Genomic DNA, 21254 nt, shown 5'->3' on the forward strand with positions numbered 1-21254 from the left:
TTTAGTTTATTATTGTTATTGAACTTTAAAAACTAATCGCTCAAACTAGTACTAAGTAATACTCCTTCCCCTTACATTATAATGCTTAAAATTATTCAATGGAACATCCATGGATATAGAAATAACTACATCGAACTCCAATCCCTGATCAAGACCTTTAACCCCCTAATCCTTGCCCTACAAGAAACACACATAACCAACTTTAACTCTCTACCCATTCCCATTAACTACACACTCTACCAACAATGCTGCACCAACTCTTACGGGGGCGCAGCACTCCTGATACATAACTCAATATCTCAAAGACAAATCTCAATCACCCAAGACTTCGAAGCAACTGGAGTCTCAATAGACACTAAACTTAAACTAAACATAATATCAGCCTACATTTCACCAACCAAGCCCTTTAACAGAAATAACTTAGAAAACGTCCTCTGTTTCGACAACACTCCCACGTTAGTCCTCGGAGACTTTAACAGCTGGCACCCCTACTGGGGCTCACCTAGCCCTAATGCCAGAGGCAATATTATTGCCAAATTCCTAGACCGTTCAGATTACATCTTATTAAACGACAAAAGTCCCACCCACTTCTCCACACACAACTCTTTCACACATATAGACTTATCCTTTTCTTCATCCAATATAGCCCCAGAATTTCTCTGGGAAACAATAGACGACCTCTACGGTAGTGATCACCTCCCTATTTTAATCTCAATGAACCTTAATACCTCCCCCTCATCCTACACCTCCAAACCCTCCTTTAACCTAAAAAAAGCAAACTGGGAAGCATACAAAAAATCTTTTCGATACAATTCTACTGACAAGCCTCCAAGCGAAAATGTCAATAAAGAAGCAGCTATGTTAAGAAAAATTATTATCCAAAGCGCGCACCAATCTATCCCCCAGAACACTACTTTTCAATTTCCTAGAACAGTCCCTTGGTGGAATCAAAACTTATCAATTTTGAAGAAAGCCAAAGCGTCTAAGTGGTCTATATTAAAGCGCAACATTACTACTTATAATACAATTGAATACAAAAAAGCCAACGCGAAACTAAAAAAAGCAGTTAGAGAAGCCAAACGCATCTCTACTTTCAATTTCACTTCTGATATTAGCCCCTTCTCATCTCCAGCTAGAACATGGTCCAACATCAGGCGGCTTTGCGGTTTTTACCCCTCAAAGCATATACATTGCATTAACGACCCTTCCTTCCCCACCCCCAGAACATCCCAAAGCGAAATTGCTAACTCCTTTGGACTTGCCTGGTCCAAAGAAGGCGACGACAGTAACTTTTCTCCAACTTTTCGCACTAACAAATCTCTCTTAAACCCCACCATAGACTACCAACCCTCCAATTCTGCACTCGAAATAGAAAAGGACATTTCATTCATTGAATTCAGCAGCGCACTCAACTCCCTGAAAGGCAAAACTCCAGGCTTAGATCGCATCTCTTACATTATGATCAACAACTCCCCTATATCATTCAAACATAGAGTCCTTAACCACTTTAACTCAATCCTAGATTCCTCAATCCCCCAAGCCTACAAACATAGCCTAGTACTTCCTATTCTAAAACCCCAAAAACTTAAAACAGACCTAAAATCGTACCGTCCTATATCCCTAAACTCATGCCTCGCCAAAACACTTGATAAAATTATCGCCAAGAGACTGTGGTGGTTTGTTTTAAATAACAATCTAATCAACAGCCATCAGATTGGATTTAGAAGGGGAAGATCTGTCATAGACAGTCTACTTTTAGTAGACCACATAGCAACTAGATCCCTCTCCCTCAAGAAACACATCACATTGATCTCTCTTGATTTCAACAAGGCATTTGATAAAATTGGCATACACTCCGTAATTAACCAGCTGAAGGAATGGAAAATTGGCAAACGCATATTAAATTACGTCCTTAACTTTATGACAAACAGAAAGATAATTATTAAATCCGGCAACAACCTTTCAAACATTTTCCCACTCAATAATGGCATCCCCCAGGGGTCTCCAATCTCAGTAATTCTCTTTCTTATAGCTTACAACGCACTCTCCAATATTATCTCCGTACACAAAGAAATAAAACTAACAGCTTACGCCGATGACTTCCATCTTATAATCGAACACAATAAACAAAAAAACCCCACTTCCAACCTTCAAACCCTGTTTTCTCAAATAGACGACTGGTGTACTTACTCAGGATCAATCCTATCGAAAGAAAAATGCCAAGTTCTTCATATATGCAGAAAACATAACTGTTCTGCCAATATACTTACAGGCGACACAAAATTTCCCAATACCAACTCCCTCAGAATACTAGGTCTTACTATTAACAACAAATACACCTGGTCCAACCATATTTCAAAATTAAAAACAGAACTATTAAAACCTTTAAATATCATCAAACATCTCTCTTCCCTTAAATATAACTGTAACACATCCACTCTTATCAATACTATTAAATCTATCCTTATTTCAAAAATCGATTTTTGCCTGCCTATTTACGGGTATTCTCCCAAATCTAAATTAAACTGCTTAAAAACAATAATAAATGCAGCTCTAAGATCAGCCATGGGAGCCTATCGAACCACTCCAGTAAACAACTTACTACTAGAATCTAAAACAAACACAATAGAACAAAAACGAAACTTCCTTACAGCCAAATTAAGTAAAAATATCCTTTTCGCCCACGACACCCATATAACTAAACTAATAAAGCCACACAAAAGAATATACAAATACCCTAGTACCATAGACAGAATAATCAAAACATGCAACCATCTATCTCTTCCCGTTTCTCCTATCCGAACCAGTAAATGTAATAAATTTAATATGCCAACCATACATAAAGCTATAGATACTATTCTGTCATCTCATAATAAACAAAATACCCCTGCAACAACCTACCAACAACTTTTCAGGTCCTTACAATCCTCATACCCACAACACAATTTTGTATATACTGACGGTTCTAAGGCTGATGGTATATCTGGATTCAGTATTACCGATGAAAATAACCTTTTAAAATCCGGTCTACTTCCAATGTACTCTTCCTCCTACACGAGCGAGATCATTGCCATCCTAGAAGCCACAAAACTTTGTCAAAGAAAGTCTGGAAAACACGCAATCTGCACTGACTCCCTCTCCTCCCTTAACTCGATTAAAAACCACAATAAACACTCCTACTATATAACATCAATAAGAAACATCCTAACCAAAAACTTCCCAAAAATAAGCCTTATTTGGATTCCTAGCCACATAGGAATAAAAGGTAACGAAACTGCTGACTCATTTGCCAAACTTACCCTTCAATCCCCCCTTATATACACCCCTAACTACAACTTTACTGACATTGCTCGCCTCCTTAAACAATGCTCAGACAATGAACTGATAGACACCTTGGAAACAGCCTCTCCTTGGTACAAACTTATAAAACCCCCAACATTCCCACACAAATACGAAATGAATAGAAGACACCAAATTATCATCAACAGAATACGACTTGGACACACCAAGCTCACCAACGCGCATTACATTGATATAAACCTTTCCTCTATCTGCCCCATGTGCAACAACAACCCAATTACCCTAACCCATATTTTTACCTCTTGTCCCGCCCTTACTCTCCAACGAACTGCATTGTTCAACTCCCAAGACCCTCTCCACAGTATCTCAAATCCTAATTTAATCAACACCCAGAAAATTATACTTTTCCTTAATAATTGCAACATACTATATAAGATATAAAAAATCTGTAAAATACAATAAAAATAATAATCACAACTGCTAAACTACAAAAAGCGAGCTTAAGGCCTGTTGCTGCTATAGCTCTAAAAATGAAACCATTGTTAGGTTATAGTTTTTAACTATAAGTTAGCATTAGATAATAATAATAATAATAATTATCCAAAGCGCAGTCTTCCGGATCAGGATTTCACTTTTCGCATTATTTAGTCGATAGTTAGTGGATTTTTTTCGTAAAAAATTCATTCTGAGGACATAAGAATATTCTCTTTGCAGCTGTTATCAAGCTCGCTGTAATTAATTAAATCGCTTATTAACAAAATAAAGCGTTTTCTTGACGCAGATCTGGATTCTTCTGGAAGCCTATATTTGGGTTGCTGTTCTCCGTATCTTCTTCAAAATATTTTCATAATTTAGTTTGATTTTTAAGTATACCATAAATTAAAATGTCTTACCAACACACATAAGTTTTTGCTTCGAATTTGAAAACTTGTTTTCGGTTTTTATTATACATTTTCCAGCAACTTGTTCTGCTTTGTGCGTGTGTGCATAAAACCAGATAAATATACAATACATAAAAGGAATATATCTACAATTATACAGGACACACGCAATAAATCAAAATGGGGCAACTAACTAAACTAAATTAAAAGTATCAGTAACATCGTTCGATCGCCACACATCTTTCAATCCAATATGCTAAGATCATAAAAAAAAAACAAACTCCAAATTGCTTAACCATTCATTTGCTTCGTTTTGCTTTTTTTTAAGGATATTGTAAACATACGGATGTTAGTAGTTTTCTACAATCCTGTCTATGAATGAGGTGTATTAAGACAAAACAGGCCGCCTGATCAACAATTTCCCCTTCTGTGTTTGGGGGTTGTAGTCCCGTTTTAAATAGATTTTAGATAAAATAATCTCTGGCACAGCCTAGGCCATGTAGCTGTATTCATCGCCCGAATTCGCAGTTCTCTCAATATATTGTTTGTCAATTAATGATTCCACGCATTTTTTGATCATTGCAATGTTGGGCGTAAAGCTCACCTTTGACAGGGACAGAACCTAGGGAAATTACTTTTTAGTTTTAGTTTATCTTTCGATGTTTTATCAGTCATACCTCTTGTATCAGCGCATTGTGCTTCAGGACCTTGCGCGCCTTCATTATTCTGACAATAGCCGCTTGCAGGAACAGTTTTCGGTCCTCGTCCACCGAGTTGATCGTGTGTTCCACCTACATAATGGGCAGTGCTTAAGAAATGTCTTGTCAATTAAAATGTGTACATGCCTACCTCCTGTGGCGTTTCCTTTTGCAAAGCTGAACTAATCTTAAACTTTGTACGCTTATTTGTATAGTCCAAATTCAATTCTATTCGAGTCTCCCCGGCGAGATTCTCAGAGCTGGCATTTAAAAGCTTTGACTCAATCATAGGCTGCATGTGCTTTTGAAACGTTTCGTCATTTAGCTGTAGCGTGTTCTGGATCTCCCGACAACTTAGACTATCGCACGTCTCAAACAGCAGAATTATAGCCATCTGGTATGTTTGCATCGTCACGATGTATGACTTTTTCAAGTGACTCAATTTTAGTTCCCCATGGCACATGTGATGCAGCCAGGTCAGCTTGCGACCACTAAATAATTTATGATAATAATCCTCAAACTGAAAGAGGCAATCAAAATTGTAAGTATGGTAATTAAATAAATAAAATCAAATCTTTCAAAAACGTACCATTTTAATCGATTTCTCAAACTCTTGTGGGACTGCAAATGGTATAACTTGCGTGGATCCCAATGGCCAAGCGCCCGCCTGCAGTACTTTTATGGAGAGATTAATGCCTGTGTAGGAACAAACAGTTGAATAAAATATGTTTAAAGGTGAATATCACTTAAAACACACCTAAGTCCACATTGTTATCCTTAAGGTGAGTATTAAACTTGTTGTTTAAGTCTGTAGATACCGATATATCCGTAAACATGCGGTGCAGTTTATTTGTAAATTCATATCCGCAGGCTTGCTGTAAAGTAAAAAAATGTTATTGTAAATAAAAATTCCAAGATAAGATAGGTCTGCTAAAACAAAAAGACTAATGAAAAATAAATCAAATTCTGTTATCGTTTGGGGCTCGCTCAATTGAGTTACTTATGTAAGGTCAGTTTTTGCATTGTCAGCTTGTATGATTATCTTTAGGTAAATTTAGCTATCATGCTTATTAGTCAAATATTGACTTCTTACTATTTACTAGTTTTAAAAGAAGTACGTCATAAAAACGAATACACACATTGCAAGACTGCCGATGGAAATTCGGTCTAAATGAATACAATTTCTTAAGACGATTTTTGTTCAAATGCCCACGATACTTTTGATGTATTATTTATCTTTTATGCCCTGGAAATTCTGACCTTCAATCGATTGATCATTCCCTCCTCCGCGTCCATGCTTTGGCTCTGTTCGTGAATGAGACGCTTAGCCAGCAGCCGGCTGTAGAATTTCTGGTACACATCCTTGTCCTCGATGTACTTAAAGATGGTTATGTTGTTGGTCAGCTTCTGGTCGATCTCCGCCTCGCACGTCTTGGACTTCTTCAGTAGTGTATCACAGTATTTGGCCACATATTCGGCGCTTCGGCACGGTTGCCGCTCGGTAAGCCGGCGATTGATAACGCTGGCGCAGGCTTTGTCCAACGCGCTAAGGAAGAGAGAATCGTTTTCGAAGACGTCGGCGATAAGCTCTTGGTACTTGTGATGCACCTTCAACATGTTCTCGACAAACGCAATGTGAATGTTCTCGCCCTTTAGCGCGGACACGGTCTGCAGGCCCTCGTTTTTGATGTGGTCGAGAAAGGTCGTAATGAGCTCGGATTTCAGGTTGTCGGGTATGGGCTTAAGCACGATGTACATGTTCCGCAGGTCCTGACGCCGCTCCTCGGACACCATTTCGCGGCACTCCGAGTAGATGAAGCCCAGACGATCGTTGATGAACTTCTCCTCGCACTCCTTGCGCAGCTTTGGCAGGGAACTCACATGCAGAAACTTTTGGGCTCGCCTGCTTTCGTACTCCAGTATCCGGATAACCTCCTGCATGTACTCGGACACGGAGCAGCGCTGAAGCAGCTTGTTGGCCTCGTCGGTATAATAGGTTCCACTGGCATCCAGCATGGCGACCTCAAAGAGCTCCTGGTAGAGCTTCAGCGAGCCTGTTTTCTTGTAGTCTTGCACCTCTACGAAACTGTGTATCACCCCGTTGATGATCTGCACCCGGTGGTGATCCAAGGTGCCATTGCTAGCCCTGTCTGCGGCGATCCCCTCCAGTATATGCCGCACCAGTTCCCTAGCCAGAAACTCGATCATGTACAGACGCCAAATGTCCAGTCCAAGTTCGCCAATTTCCATTTGCTCTGCAGCATCGCTGGACAGGTTGCCGTAGAACGATTCCGTGTCGGTGATCTTTTGTTTCTTGATGTGCTGCTGGTTTAGGTAGCTGAAAAAATAAACGATTAGTGCTTGTCTAGGACAGGTTCTTCAATATACTCACATGTACAACTGGTGCAGATACTTAATTCCTTGGCTGTATTCCATCCAGGTGGTGTAGTAGCGATGGAGGAGGTCCGGCCCGCCGTTGGAGTTGGAGCTTTCGCCCTCGATCAGCACCTTCTTAGCCAGCATCTCTCGGACGTGCTGCTCGAGGAAGTGCTTTGTCTCGCCGTAGAGGCGATCGGCCATCGGTTCCGGCTGCGCCACGCACAGCGTGTAAACGTCGCTGTGTTTCGGGAAGGTGATTGGACAGGGCGATGTGTTAGTGCGTGTTTTATTTTAGCAATTCCATTTTGGCAACTCACGCTGCACACACATATGCGAACAGTTGAGGTCGGATTAATAGCGGAGCAAACAAAGAACGCCGTTTTTGGAAATCTTAGTTATTAATTGCATATGGTTTCCTAATCCTTTATAGGTATACCTAATTATATAAATGTTATGAACACTACTTAACAAAGGAGCCAAGTAATTACCCCACAATTTTATTGTTATTATTTATTTTCATTTAAAATATTACCTGCTCTTAGCTAAAACACAATATTTAACTAATTATTGAACCAATCAGGGTTAAGAATAAGAAACTTTGCTAATCATTTCCCATAATTTTGCCGCAGGTCCTAACATATGGCTGAATTCTAGATAACAGCTGAAAGTTAAACCAAACAAATGCAAACTATTTTTCGGGACTACTTTCATATTGAACTTCAAAACGGTCTTGCAATTCCTAGCAAAAACTAAGTGTTTACAAAATGAAGGTTGCCCTTATACCTATACTTCTTTGCCTAGAAGTAAAAGGTTTAATCTGAGGAATATTTATCAAGATCTCTGCTCGTAGCGGGTGCTATCCCTCCGACCGCTTCTGTGGGCAGCAGAGACCTACCTGAAGCTTGTGTTCCACACCGAGCGCTCCACTTTGGTGAGCGTTATTACCGACTCGGCGATGCAGCGCAGGCGCGGCCAAACGTCGACAAACTCCACGATCTTGGGCTTGAGCGACATCTCGACTGGTCTGGAGTCTGGGTCCTGGGTCCGTCTGGGGATGGAAGTGGATGTGGTATTGGCTGGAGGGGTTGACGGGAGCAGAGCGGAGGGAGGCGGATTAGAAGGCGGTCGGGTCCCGCGGCCTGCGCGATTACAACAACAAGCGATCGGCACCTCGTTCGCTGGCAGAGACAACTGCTTCTGCCTTTTGGCATAATCGCGCAGCTCGCTCACTTTTGTGTGAGGGCCACCAGCTCAGCTCGTTGGCCTTGCCCTCGGCCAATTTCACAGCTGGCCAGTTACCACTCCACGGCGAGCGGGGAAAGCGCGGCCGGGCACCTACTCACCTGCTGCTTAACTACGCTATTTACTAATTAATTACGCCGAGAATTTAGATTTTTGCACTTTTTTTGCTATCGTAAAATGGGTCGTCAGACGGGGACGATATCGATACATCGATATGTTGTTATTGATATGCGATGGTAGGGATGCACACACACTGTTTTCCGCAAGTAGCACGTTTCCACTGCGCCGCCAGCTGTTCGCCTTTAAAATAACAAGAATTTCTGTTATTTGCACCTATTAAAACATTTTTTTGGGAAAATATTAATAATAATAATAACAATGATAAATGTTGTACTATTTTTTCGCTAATCGGTTAGGAGAATAAGCTTCGCTACTCAGTGGCTCATTATTGCGTTCAACCTGACAGTTTATGGTTTGCCGATAATTGCGTGCAATCGGCATCCGTGAGCACGACTTTTAAGCTCGAAAATTTAAAATTTATTGATGGTAATAAGTAGATCTCGGATAGTTATGCACGGAAAAAGGCCAAAATATGCATGCACGAAAAATAGTAAAATACGCTCAAGAATACGGATTTAAAATTACAAAAAGATATGAAAGAATTATGCAAAAAATAGTCAAAATATGTTGGAAAAGACGGTTCTTTATTTCAAAACTAAAGTTTTTCACAGATCCACCTTGAACTCCGAAAATTTGGTCCTGGTTTTGGTTTAAGATCCGATATTAACGATTGGCTTCCCTAATCGGCTTTTTCTTCCTTCTATCTTTGGCCGCTTTGTGTTTCAATTATGGAACATGCTGTTTTACTTGGAATATTTTTTTTCCTTGAACTGGACATCCACAAAATAAAACTGACCTATCAGACCGAAATACTTTGGGAAATTCGGCTTTCATACGCAATATAAATTTACCGCGCGTTTCTTTTCTAATCATTTCGACCAATTTAGAAACAACTGGTAGCTTTGAATGCCACAAGACGAATGGTAATTTAAGAATATACATATTAAAGCGTTTATTTTTATTAGTCACGAGTCATCAAGGAACTTTCAATGACTAATAAAAATAGTCATCAATGCACCCAGAGCTGATCATTTGATGAAAATAAACAACTTCAAAGTCAAATTACTTTTAATTCCAACTTTTTTTCATCTAAGAATAAAGCTAAACTTTTTAACCTTTTTGCAAGACCTGTTTCCCAAAAATATTTACACATATCTACAACTATGGTTTATTTATTTCAATATATTTTGCTAATTGTTTGGTATTTTGTTTTTCAATTACAGTTACATTTCAGTTTTTGTTTATACTCTATTTTAAAATGATAGAAAACATGGAAAGCCTGGAAAGCTTGGAAAACATTTTTGTGGTCATAGCTCAAAAACACAAAAATAGGTATCGTCAAATGAAAACAAAACGTAAGTTCCTGGATAAAAATTAATTTTTTAAAACGGTTTTTATTAGTGTTTAGTTAACCAGTGAAAAGGAATGAAATATCTTTCAAGCTAAACCAATCATTTATACCGTTTTCCTTGTCTTGATTGTCACGCTTTTAGCCATCAAACAAAGATAAATTAATGTTGGGTAAAGACTGATGGACACACGCATAAAACCGATTTTAGTTCAAGTTTTGTTTAATGTTTTGTTAGTAAGTTCGTTTGTTGTTCCTTTGCTAATTCGTTGAAATGTTCTAACAAGCATGCGATGCCATTTATAAGTTTGTTTACAGCTATATATTTCTATATATTAGAAGGTGTATATATATTGGTTTATGACGTTCAAGAACGCATGCCAAGGATATTATATTATTCTGCTTGACCTCTATTGCATTGTCTATATTTAAGTAATTTCGTTAACTAATTATTTATCGTTAGTTTTTTTTTTTGCTATTTGGACTGACTTGTGGGTTGCATTTGTTTGTGGTGGGATTCGGATTCTCAACTAATATTCTCTCTATAACCATGTTATTAGGACTTGTCGTTTTTTAAGTATTTCGTAGTTTATGCGCATATTCATATTTTACACATTGAGATGCAAAATGTTTGTTTTTGTTGACCTACTAAACTACACATCAATTAGTTTGTAAAGCAAAGTGGTTCGCTTATATATTACAGTTCTTGGAAAAGAGATAACAATTTTGTTTAAAACAAAAGCTAATTCATAATAACTGAAAATACTTAGGCGTAGTCAAATATATTTAAAAGGTAAATATATTTTTGTTATTAGGTACACAGTTTACAAACTTTTGGAAAGCAAATTTATAAATTTAACTAAATTGGAATTTTGCTTTTTGTTTCATAAATTGCTGCATCTGGCATGGAATATCACACGAATACTGAGGCAAACCCAAATTTATAGCAAGTATAACAGCATTATAACAGTTAACTTTTGTTTTCAATTCAAACACATCCAAACAACGCATTCACACTGCGCTCACTCATAGATACACTCTCACACAGGCTCTAGAGCAAATAAAACCACGTTAGCAAATTATTCGAGCAAGGACTGGGACTCCGCAGCCCCCGCTTGGCCAGCAGTGCCGTTCCCCAATCCCTGCTCCTGGGCGATTCCCTCACAGCCAGCCGACGCCTCCGGGACTTTCGCCTTCAGTAGGGGCGTCTTTATGTCGGAGGCCTCCAGTTCGGTGGTGGATTCCAAAGCGGATAATTCCTGTCCATGAAGCTCAACGGCAGCAGGCGCCACCGGCTCGGCACTTGACTGGGACTTACCCTGGAAAATTTAAAAAAAAATATTCTGTTAACCTAGTTGGTATTAACACAAACATATTTTTATGGCTATTCAACCATTGTATAACATTAATTAATTTACCCTGAAAATAAAAACTACGTATTTTTTTAACTTAGTTGGCTTAAACACAATCACATATTTATGGTAACTCATTATAAACTATAGCTTTAAATAATTTACATAATATTATATTCATCAGATTTAAACTATGAATCACGATTTTGGAAGGTAAGTAAAAAGTAGTCCCCGAAAATAATGAGTTTTAATAATTATATGTTCATTCTCTAAAAACATTTTTAAAACAATATTTCAGAATTTTATTTATTTATTTAATTTAAAACACCAAAAAATTGCAATGTATATTTGGTTTCTCAAAATCCATATTTTTTGCATACCTACTTATAGATATTGTTTCCAAAGGCTGATCAGTTGTAAGGAGTCTTCGAAACAATATTTTTGTAGCATGCGATATAAACACGGTATTTTAAATAGGATTTTAAAATTCTTATTTTCTTTTCCCCCTTTATATAATTTTGTTTAAAGCTTTCTTCAATTTTCAGATGTGCGTACCTGCAAATAGTAGGTCATCAACTGACCCTTTCCTTTGACAGCCACCAAGCCGCGCTGCAGGAATGTGTAACCGAACGGCTGGAGAATGTTGCATGTTTCCTCGGTGACCTGAATGGCGCCAGCCTTGCCGGTGCTCTCCATGCGCGAAGCCACGTTCACCGTGTTGCCCCAGATGTCGTAGTGCGGCTTTCGGGCTCCAATGACGCCCGCCGTTATCGGGCCGTGATTGATGCCCATCTTGAGGACAAAGTGATTGAACGACTGCTCGTTGATGCCCTGCAGGGCGTGCTTCAGTTCCAGGGCGAACTCCACCAGAACCGCAAGGTGCGACCAGCGTTCAGTGATGGGGGCGTCGTTCCGGAGGTTCCTCTGCAGGTTTATTCCACTGGCGGCCATGTAAGTGGAGCCAATGGTTTTGATTTTAATGATGTCCTGAAACTGCGGCAGCTCCAACAACTGAAATGTAGTTTTCAATGTTTTATAGATATAAAAATATAAAAAAATGTGTGGAAGTATCTACTTACCGCATCGAAATCTGAGATAACCTCGTTTAGAAAGCGTAGACACTCCAAGCCCTGATTGTTCACCGTCTCTTCGGAGTAGAAATCTGAAAAATGAGTTGTGCCTTTAGGGGTTTTGCTTCACTTATGTCAGTAAAAACTGAACAAATTTTTTATATGGTAAATATTATTATATAGGATCTCCTAAAAATAGTTTAAAGTGGCTTGAACCTACCCGAAAAGTTTGGCATGCTGGCAAATAAGACGCCAACCTCGGCATAACTCTGCGAGTAGAGATCATCGTGGGAGCGTTTGGTGTTTTTCATAAAGTGCTCGGCCACGTGAACCGGCAGGACGTTGTAGACCAAAGCCTCGTTGCGCTGCCGCATATCGTTAGCAGTCTCCTTCTGCTCGGCCACCTCGGTCTTCCACTTGAAAATAACCCTGTCCTCATGGTCCATCTAAAATTCGTAATTCTTTAGGTCTGTTGACCGCATATCAATGATTTGCTCATACGTGTCTGGCCAATGTGCTTAACGCCAAAGCAGCCACCAGCAAAAGTCCTGAAGTGCAATACCGCGTAGATATGATACTGTCAACAAGATAGAAGATAATTTCGCAAGTTCAGCCAAGGAAAAGCCAAATGGTTATCACTCCACTTACGGTTGATGTGCAAAGTCGTCCTCTAGAGCGTAAAGGTCCTGCATAATGAATATATTGAAGTAGCAGTGGAGAGCTGTTTGAATTGGCGAAATCAGTACGGTTGTTTATGCGCGAAATGCGTAACTACCAGACTCACCTGCAATGGACAAAAGCAGCAGAATCTTCGTGAGGTGCGTGAGCTGGGCAATCACGGCGATCGCAATCAGTATGAGTACTCCAAAGTTGCTCAAGTAGGACGGATATAGAACTCGTTCCGGGGGCACTGCCTCGCGCATCTGTTCCACGAACGAGGCGGGCAGCAGGTGCTCGGCGGTGATGACCCCCTCCTCCAAGTCCACATCGCCTTCGAGGCCGGCCGTGGCATTGAATTCGCTCTCACTCACAATGTGCTCGGTGCGCACGAAGGTAACGAAGAAGAACTGTCGAGGAAACGGAGGCAAATCAGTGGCAGGACTTGAGCACGCCTGTGCAGCACTCGCAAAAAAGTCACATCCAAATCAATTGGATTGATTTTCACAAAACCAAAAGCCAAAACCTCTAAACGATTAAGGTGGTACTCAAAATAGTAATACAGAAACTTATCGAATTTTTAGTCAAATTCACTCCACAACATAATCCTCTAGTTCGGAGTATATGGTTTATGATTGGTTGATTTTTGATTCAATTTAATTTCATTTTAATGGAGCTCTAGGAAAAAAAACTGGACCATTAGCAGCTTTTAAGAATTGAAAAATAAACTTTTAGGGTGACTGTTTTGCTAAGTGCACACGGGCTATTCGTCGGAATCAGGGACGAACCATGTCGATGACATTGCTGAGGCCAATGGTAAGAGCAATAATTATGGCGGCCAGCTCGCGAACGAAGGTGATGTCATTGAAGCGCTTGCTCACGTCCACGAAGAACTTGGGCAGCATGCCGCTGAAGCTCTCGGCAATGCTGATCACCACCAGCATGGCGATCGGGACCAGCGGGGCAGCGATGTTGATGAAGTGGAGCGTGGACCGCGGCAGCACTAGATACGAGTACAGCACGTCGATGCACTGCACCAGCAGAGCCGCCAGGAGCGGAAGGGAGCTGTACGGCTCTCTGTACACGGCGTACGACTGCTCCAGCTGAGGGTTCTTGAAGCGCAGAAATATGTTCGTGTCCTTGGTGAGATTCCTTGAAGGAAAAGTATCACAGTTATTTAAAAAGTATTCAATGGTGTCGGTGGTTAAGTTATGTTGCATTATTAATAAATAATTAATAGTTATAAAAGTGCGATGAATAATGATATTAAAAGTAAGTATTTTTTTCAGTTCTGATGAAAAGCACTTACTCATGTCCATCGCGGGTCACTAGTTCGTCCTTTAATCGTTGCTTAAAGTTTTCCAATTTAACCTGTTCTTCTTCATCCTCGGCCACCGCTGTTTGGTGCCCGTTGGAAACAGCACTCTGGGCCAGGAGCTCCTCGTCGTCCAACGTGGCATCGTTTTCATCCTCGCCTGCCACGACGTCGCTAGTCGATCCATTGGGACTGTGGTGAGAGCTTTCTGTTTGGGTCTCGTTGATTTTCTTGGCACAAGGCGAGGCGAACTGTAGGGAGAATAAATATGATTTGTGTAAAACTAACCGATAGACATCAACGTATGTTCCACATTTCCTGGTTTATTTTACAATCAGGAATCTAAGCTTTTATCAAAAAAAGTGTATCTGTTTTGCTTCAAAATGAAAACTTTTATAACCTGGGTAAGCTACTGTATTAAGACTTTTTAAATATAATATACATCACAAAAACTGCCCTCCAAATGGTTAAACTTATCCAATTCAGCTACTCGCAACTTACCGGCTTAACCACCTTGGTGATGAAATAGGTCTTCAGTCCAGCAATGCGCAACAGCTCCTCCCGCTTCTCGCCAAAGGCGGGCTCCACCTCGAACTCGCCGTTCAGGAACGCCAGCGTTTTGTCCGAAATGTGAACACGGCTGGGGAGAAGATTAGGGCAAATACAGTTTACATGGGGAAATACCAGCCAAAAGCGTGGGGCAGTGGCGGGGGAGTAGAACAGTGCGCAAACAAACCCACAATTTTGCATGCCAAAGTGACAAAGTGGCAAAGTGACAAAGTCAAATCATAATAAACACCTGCCACAAGCGACGACGACCACCATGGTCGTTATCAATTATGCAACCGAGGGAGTGACGTGACAGCAGTTAAACCCTACTCACCCGGCCTTGCCGCTCGATTCCATTTTATTGGCCAGCTCCACGTCCTTGGAGTAGACGTCAAACTGCCACTGGCGCTGGCCGAGAATGCCGGCGAGCACTGCTCCCGTGTGAATGCCCACGCGCATATCAACAGGTGAGTTGGCCTTCTGCTGCACATACCTGCGAACACGGAAGGGAAAAGGGCGACACGCACATCGCCAGGTGAGCATTTGTTTGTTGGTTGTTCGTTGTTGGTTGTCAGTGGAGCCGGAAAGTATGCTTGGGAAAGGGCTTTCGCCGGGGAGCGTGGCTAAGTGCAATTATTATTAATTGAACAAACGCTGATTTGGCGTCCCCGCTCGCCTGCCAAGCTGCCCGCCAGCTCCTTTCCCAAGGGGGCTACTCACTTGATGGCCTTCACCATGGAGAGTCCCATGTGCACGCACATGACGGCGTGATCCGGTCGCTCGTCGGGGGCCCCGCTAATGCAATAATAGCAATCGCCGAGAATCTTGATGCGCAATTGTTGATATTTCTGGGTGGACAAAGCGAGTTAGTTCCACTCAAGCAAGGAGCACCGTCGAAATAAAAAGCATTGTATGATTAAAACAAAAAAACAAAGAAGTTCTGTGTTGGGGAAAATTCGAGTTGAAAAACAAAACAATAATTGCTCTTTTTCATTACGAAGTTTTTAAGGCTTCGAAGGCAAACATCAGTTCCCACAGCAAAGCTATACTCATCATCACTCACTTCTGCCTCGCCCACAGAAGCAAGCAAATGAACTGAAAAAACAATACTCCGCCAAATCAGTGGAAGGATAAACAGACACACACATGCACACCAAGGACCCATCCTATTGACTTAAGCCGAGGCAAGTCGCAGTCATATTAACCGAACCCAAAATAAACCAGGAAACCCCTCGCACCCAAAATAACCGCAAAAAATTCGCTATAAGGAAAAAATCAACTCGAAACATTAAGAACGCTTGACTGGACATAACTTTTGTTGGTCATTCGCCCTCCAACCCGCCCAGCACAACGGCCAAAAAGAAAGCAAAAATTGTAAAGAGGCAACGGAATGAAAGCTAGAAACCGGGGAAAATGAGAACAAAAATTCAAATTAAAGTAAAGAGCCATCCGAGAAGGGGAAATGAAAAAGTCCCTATTCAAGATTGCGTATCTTAAACATCATAATCATCATTAGAAGAAAACGCCACGGGTTGAACCCCCAAAACACCCGGTCAGGTAAATGAACAGCTGAAATAAAACCAACAAAAATAGCGCAGAAAAAACAATGGAAAACGTTGGAGAGAAAAACACAAAAAATATTACCTCGGCAAGCCTGTCGAAGCGTGCGAAGAGCTCGTTAAGCATTTTAACCAAATCTTGGGCGCTATATGTTGAGGAGATGGCGGTGAAACCGACGATATCCGCGTATAGAATGCTTGTTTTGTACGAGGAAAAGTGGGAGAGATTCCGGAATTTAAGCGTTAAACAAACGGCAGTGCAATATACTTTTATTTAAATATTAACACCTAGAAATATGCAGCATGGAAGTAATTGGAAACGCTTGTGGCTACTCATTGCGATAATTTAAACGATTAAATTAAGCTCAATTATGTTTTTGATTACCCTGTTCGTTTAACAACATTCCTAGTCTTTGAAACAATTTAAAAGTACATAATAATATTCCACTTTTGAAATTTTTCTACACACAAGCCACATTTGTTGGTAATTTTAAAATCCCCATAGCTTTTAAGCTTTTTTAATGAAATTAAGAAACAGGAGCCGTAAAAACATGTGTGGCACAATAAAACTAGCTTTTTAGAAATTATTACTTAAAATGTGACCCTCAAGGCGAATTCAAAACCTTCCACAACTTTATTTCTAATTCGAATTCTTAACAAAGAAGTCGAAATCGTCTTTTTAATCTCTAAATTAACCTGCATCAATGCCTATGAAACAATATAACGAATATAAAACAACTTAAAGACATACATACCTCACATTCTCGTGGCGACTCATGTAAATCTTTTTGAAAGCCTCCGAGCTGGATGAGCCCAGATCCTCCCGCATCTTGATGGCGACGTGTTTGGGCAGCACGGACAACAGTAAACGCTCCTGATGACGATTTAAGTTATTACATTTATGACCAGCGGGTCGTAACTCTTGTGATAATTGCTCACCTGCTCGGCCGACTGTTCCTCGATGACCATTTTCACCTCGAGGCTCTTTTTGGCCTCCAGAAAGGCTCGTTTCTGCTTGGCCTCGCCCATGAAGTAGTACAGGAGCCCTATCAGCGCGGCTGTGGCAATTAAAACTGCATTGGCCGCCAGCTGGTTGGAGAGCAGGGGATCCCAACGGGAGTAGCCCACGGGCAGGCTGAGACAAATAAAATACGTGAAACAACCAATCGCCAAGCCGAGGAATATCAATGGCAACGGCAGCGTCACATAAACCAGGAAGTTTAGCAATATGGCCCAACCAAGAACATCCCTAAAAGAAAAGAAAATATTATTAAACGCGTTGTTAACGCATGCATGTGAAACTAACCAAAAGATAACTTTCATGTTGAGATAGAGATTGACAATTTTCAAGTGTTTTTTCAAAAATACTTCTACCTGCTAATATTTTGTGATAAGCATTTAAATCATAGCTCTATGACTACCATTCACTTATGAAGACTGTGATCGCGTATGTATTTTTGATACTAGGTATAGCAAGGCAAGATATGTTAGGAAACAAACACACTCTTGAAAGGGCAATAGTTTTTAAGGAAACACACATCAAGAAGTAAGGACTAGACACAAACACGAGCTACCCTTTTTTTAGGCTGCAAACGATTACTTACCTTGGAGAAAAGCTAGGCTGCAGAATAATATAGGCTGCAAAATGAAGAACACTGAGTAACCACAGTGCTCGTGGCACAACCGTCAGGAGTATTTGGTGGAAGCGACGCAATGCCGGTTGCTCCGAACGGCGACCAATGTGAAGCAGAGCTGTCAAGGCCAAATACGCCACCAGCATACAGCAGTTGACCACTAAGATGGAGAAAAATCTAATTATTTTCATTAAAATACTAGGTAAAATGCTATATTCACATACCATAAAGTTTTCAACTTTAAATTATAAATAAAACTTCCTAAAAACCTTAATTTCCTGCACATTTATCCCAAAAAACTGTAATCTTAAACCTAATATGCTATTTCTTATATGTAGTTTCCGAGATCCCGACGTTTAAGCCTTCAAAGCTTATGAGCGTAAATGTGGGCGTGGCACAGAAATTTAATAAACTTGCAATGCGCACTTATAACGGACTATCTTCATCTTCAATCATAATATTCTAATAGTTCCCAAAATCTCGAGTCGATAGACCACTTATTTGATAATCCTTATCAACAATGTATTCATTTTATGAGGTCTGAAGTCCCCAATCCTGGTATTTGGTTCCTAACAATGGCACTCGTCTGTGCCCTTGCAACTTCTCCCAACTCACCTCTTGTGGGCAGCGCCTGATCCCAAGGTATTACAATGGTCCAGATGTTAAACAACACTGCCCCGAAGAGGAACCACTTGAGACCGCTGCGGCGCTGCTTGATGGAGTAGTTGTGGTATAGTTCGTTGAGCACGTGTTGCGGCAGGATGACGACCCCGCCGCCGGTGATTCCCACGCCGCCGGCCACATCGCTGTCGTTCTGTCGCCGGCGGGCGGTGGCCTTCTGGCGCTGCGGCTTCGATTTGCTGGGCGTGGAGGCGGCCGTCGCCTGGCCGTTCTCCAGGTTGGCCTCCTTCTCCTCCGGCATGCTGCTAGGCCGCTAGGTGCCTCCTGCTCCTTGGGGTGTTTCGAATTCCCTTTAATTATTCGTTGATCGGCGACCCTCTACGGGCTCTCTGGTTTATGAATGAAGCGAGACCATTTTCTGTCTTATTTATTTATGATGTTGGGGGCCCTGGAAGCTGCGAGACGACGCTTGGGTAAATAGAAGCAATGCGAAGCACAAACTCAAACACAGGGAGCGCAAGCAGAAACAAGTGAAAATACAAACTCGCGTTAACGGTAAATTTGAGACTTAACGCCGTTTCCGCCCTCCCCTCTCTTAGGTGAGCGGGTGGAAGCGAGAGGCAAAGCGGAAGCGTCCTTGTACGAGAGCGGCGAGTGTGTCCCTGCGAACAAGTATGTGTGTGTGTATCTGCCTTTGTGCCGAACAGTGGCGAGCATTCGAATGAAATAGGTAAGTACATATGTATGTAAGTACACGCATCCCCCGCAAATGAATATTTAGAGATTCCCGCTTAAAAAATATTTCTATACGATAAGGCAAAATCGCACTTTTGCATCGATGGTCAGCCCCAGAGAAATAAATTTTGATAACAGCGGTTTGAAAGTTTCACATTCTTATCTCTTGACACGGGTCGGAAATAATTGACAAATTTAGACACTTTTCCTATGGCAACAATTAGCGATAACCCATGAATTCCATAAAGCAGGCTACACGTACTCTAAACATTTTAAAAATATTATATAATGAATGAACTAGCTTGGTTTGTAAAATATTTACATTACTACAATCAACACGTGGTTTTCTTTGAAGTTAGTTTTAATTTTTATCATTGTCCGATAGCTGACTGCCTTACTTCCATACATAAGTAAAAAATATTTTTTCAAATTTTCCATGTAAATAATCTCAACTGGGATGTTCGCCCCAAAACCTAAATATCCTGCTTGCAATGCGCTTCTCTTCTGCCTTCCGAATGCAGAGAGTCAATTTCCGTTAAATGTTAATTAGGCAAAATTGAGTTTTCCACTTAGAAGAAAATCGAAATTGACTTGTCAAATTTTTCGCAGGGGAGGCCTTCTCCGTTCACCTGCTCTAAATATGAATAAATTATGAATTTTTCAACCACATTTTACACCCACACAGACCACGGTAACGGTTCTAGGAGAGTCTTTTCCGCTCTCGCGCACTCTCTTTCTCTCCCCGCCTCCCTGTGTAGCGTTAGCCCCAACCGTTGCTGCTTCTTCTTCATTTGACTGCCGTTTCCTTTTCCCGTTGCCAAATATTCGACTGATGGACTGTGTAACACGGTTCCTTTCTTTTTCCTTACGGAAAATCCTTTTTGCGTCTAGGTATGCGCATACATGTGTTTGTCCGTGTTTGTGTGGGTAAGGCTGATTTGCTCAAGGTTCGTTTTAATGCGTTCTGATTTTGTTTGTATAGCTGTGGGGTTGTGTGTGTGTACACACTTCCTATTGCACTGCAGATGGACCTTAGTTTTAATTTTAATCCAAATAAGTGACACCAACAGCAAAAAGACCTGCAATCCCCAGTTTCGGGAGGCTGCAAGAACAGTTATTGCATGTATTGTTATGTCTTTTTTCGTCTCTTGCGCTCCCCCAACTCCGCCTAGCATTAAACTGTGGAGGTTTTTTAACATACTTCTGCCGCAAAGCAGTTATTCACTTTTCGTTGTATCCACTTTTTGCTACTGAGCTGAGCTGAGTTTTGCTTCTGCTGCTTAGCGACTTTTCACGCTTGGCGCCGCGCGATTTCTTTCGACTAAACTAAAGCGCCCGATAAACTTGACTGATTGTCGAGTGAAAATTTTCGACAGTCAACAAGCCCCATCAGCAAGGACTTCCGCTAGTTGAGCGGGAGCGAGCTTTCGCTGCTGAAAGCTCCACGCAGCGCATGTCTGCGAGCGGGGCATGCCACTGATAACGACATTGGACGGCTGCTGATTCTGGCACTGCAAATGCACGGCGCATATGCCAGTTTATTTCGGGTCCTGCCAGCATAAAAGCGCCTTAAAGAACGCAACGCTCACTGCATTTACACCGCTCCTTTTTGCCACTTGTTGGGGCTAAGCTAATGTTCGTGTTTCTGCCGCCCAAACTTACTGGCTTGCTTTATGAAAATCCGTGGAAGCGACACAATAAAGAGTCTCGGCCTGGGAAAAAGGCAAATTAAACTTACACTTAAAGCAATAAATCAAGTATTTCGAAATAAACTTCGAGCTCATCTCTAAAAAG

At 41.1% G+C, this 21254-nt stretch overlaps 2 protein-coding genes across 4 annotated transcripts; both read right to left on the minus strand.

Annotated features, from left to right (window-relative positions):
- Nucleotides 1-4206: 4206 nt before the first annotated feature.
- On the minus strand, nt 4207-8701 carry LOC108095771 (cullin-2). Of its 2 annotated transcripts, none has more exons than XM_017197026.2 (9): nt 8602-8701; nt 8154-8306; nt 7272-7496; nt 6140-7217; nt 5637-5754; nt 5469-5575; nt 5031-5399; nt 4859-4972; nt 4207-4803 (listed from the first exon to the last, which is right to left on the minus strand). In XM_017197026.2, the coding sequence occupies exons 2-9, from the start codon at nt 8270-8272 to the stop codon at nt 4672-4674; spliced, it is 2262 nt and encodes a 753-aa protein (XP_017052515.1). In that variant the 5' UTR covers nt 8273-8306; nt 8602-8701; the 3' UTR covers nt 4207-4671. The 2 variants fall into 2 exon arrangements, with proteins under 2 accessions (XP_017052515.1, XP_017052506.1); XM_017197017.2 differs by having other exon boundaries at nt 8154-8334.
- Nucleotides 8702-9782: 1081 nt separating this feature from the next.
- On the minus strand, nt 9783-20791 carry LOC108095767 (adenylate cyclase type 3). Of its 2 annotated transcripts, XM_017196993.2 has the most exons (18): nt 20662-20791; nt 18720-19180; nt 18075-18264; nt 17410-17719; nt 17226-17344; nt 16556-16667; nt 15632-15759; nt 15246-15404; nt 14864-15002; nt 14357-14613; nt 13836-14199; nt 13175-13457; nt 13039-13111; nt 12892-12967; nt 12611-12836; nt 12400-12482; nt 11876-12331; nt 9783-11287 (listed from the first exon to the last, which is right to left on the minus strand). In XM_017196993.2, the coding sequence occupies exons 2-18, from the start codon at nt 19024-19026 to the stop codon at nt 11048-11050; spliced, it is 3522 nt and encodes a 1173-aa protein (XP_017052482.1). In that variant the 5' UTR covers nt 19027-19180; nt 20662-20791; the 3' UTR covers nt 9783-11047. The 2 variants fall into 2 exon arrangements, with proteins under 2 accessions (XP_017052482.1, XP_017052493.1); XM_017197004.2 differs by lacking the exon at nt 20662-20791 and having other exon boundaries at nt 18720-20620.
- Nucleotides 20792-21254: the final 463 nt, after the last annotated feature.

Source organism: Drosophila ficusphila, unplaced genomic scaffold (genome assembly GCF_018152265.1).
Source record: "Drosophila ficusphila isolate 14025-0441.05 unplaced genomic scaffold, ASM1815226v1 contig_607, whole genome shotgun sequence".
Taxonomy (NCBI): Eukaryota; Metazoa; Arthropoda; class Insecta; order Diptera; family Drosophilidae; genus Drosophila; species Drosophila ficusphila.

Excerpts from the sequence above, each read along its gene's own strand:
- LOC108095771 (XM_017197026.2), bottom strand. The coding sequence starts at position 8,272 with ATGTCGCTCAAGCCCAAGATCGTGGAGTTTGTCGACGTTTGGCCGCGC. Across the intron at positions 7,497-8,153 it reads GTGTGGAACACAAGCTTCAG|CGACGTTTACACGCTGTGCG; the intron begins GTAGGTCTCTGC and ends CCCGAAACACAG. Across the intron at positions 7,218-7,271 it reads TATCTGCACCAGTTGTACAT|CTACCTAAACCAGCAGCACA; the intron begins GTGAGTATATTG and ends TTATTTTTTCAG.
- LOC108095767 (XM_017196993.2), bottom strand. The coding sequence starts at position 19,026 with ATGCCGGAGGAGAAGGAGGCCAACCTGGAGAACGGCCAGGCGACGGCC. Across the intron at positions 15,003-15,245 it reads GAATCGAGCGGCAAGGCCGG|CCGTGTTCACATTTCGGACA; the intron begins GTGAGTAGGGTT and ends TCTTCTCCCCAG. Across the intron at positions 12,968-13,038 it reads GACGACTTTGCACATCAACC|TATCATATCTACGCGGTATT; the intron begins GTAAGTGGAGTG and ends TCTTGTTGACAG.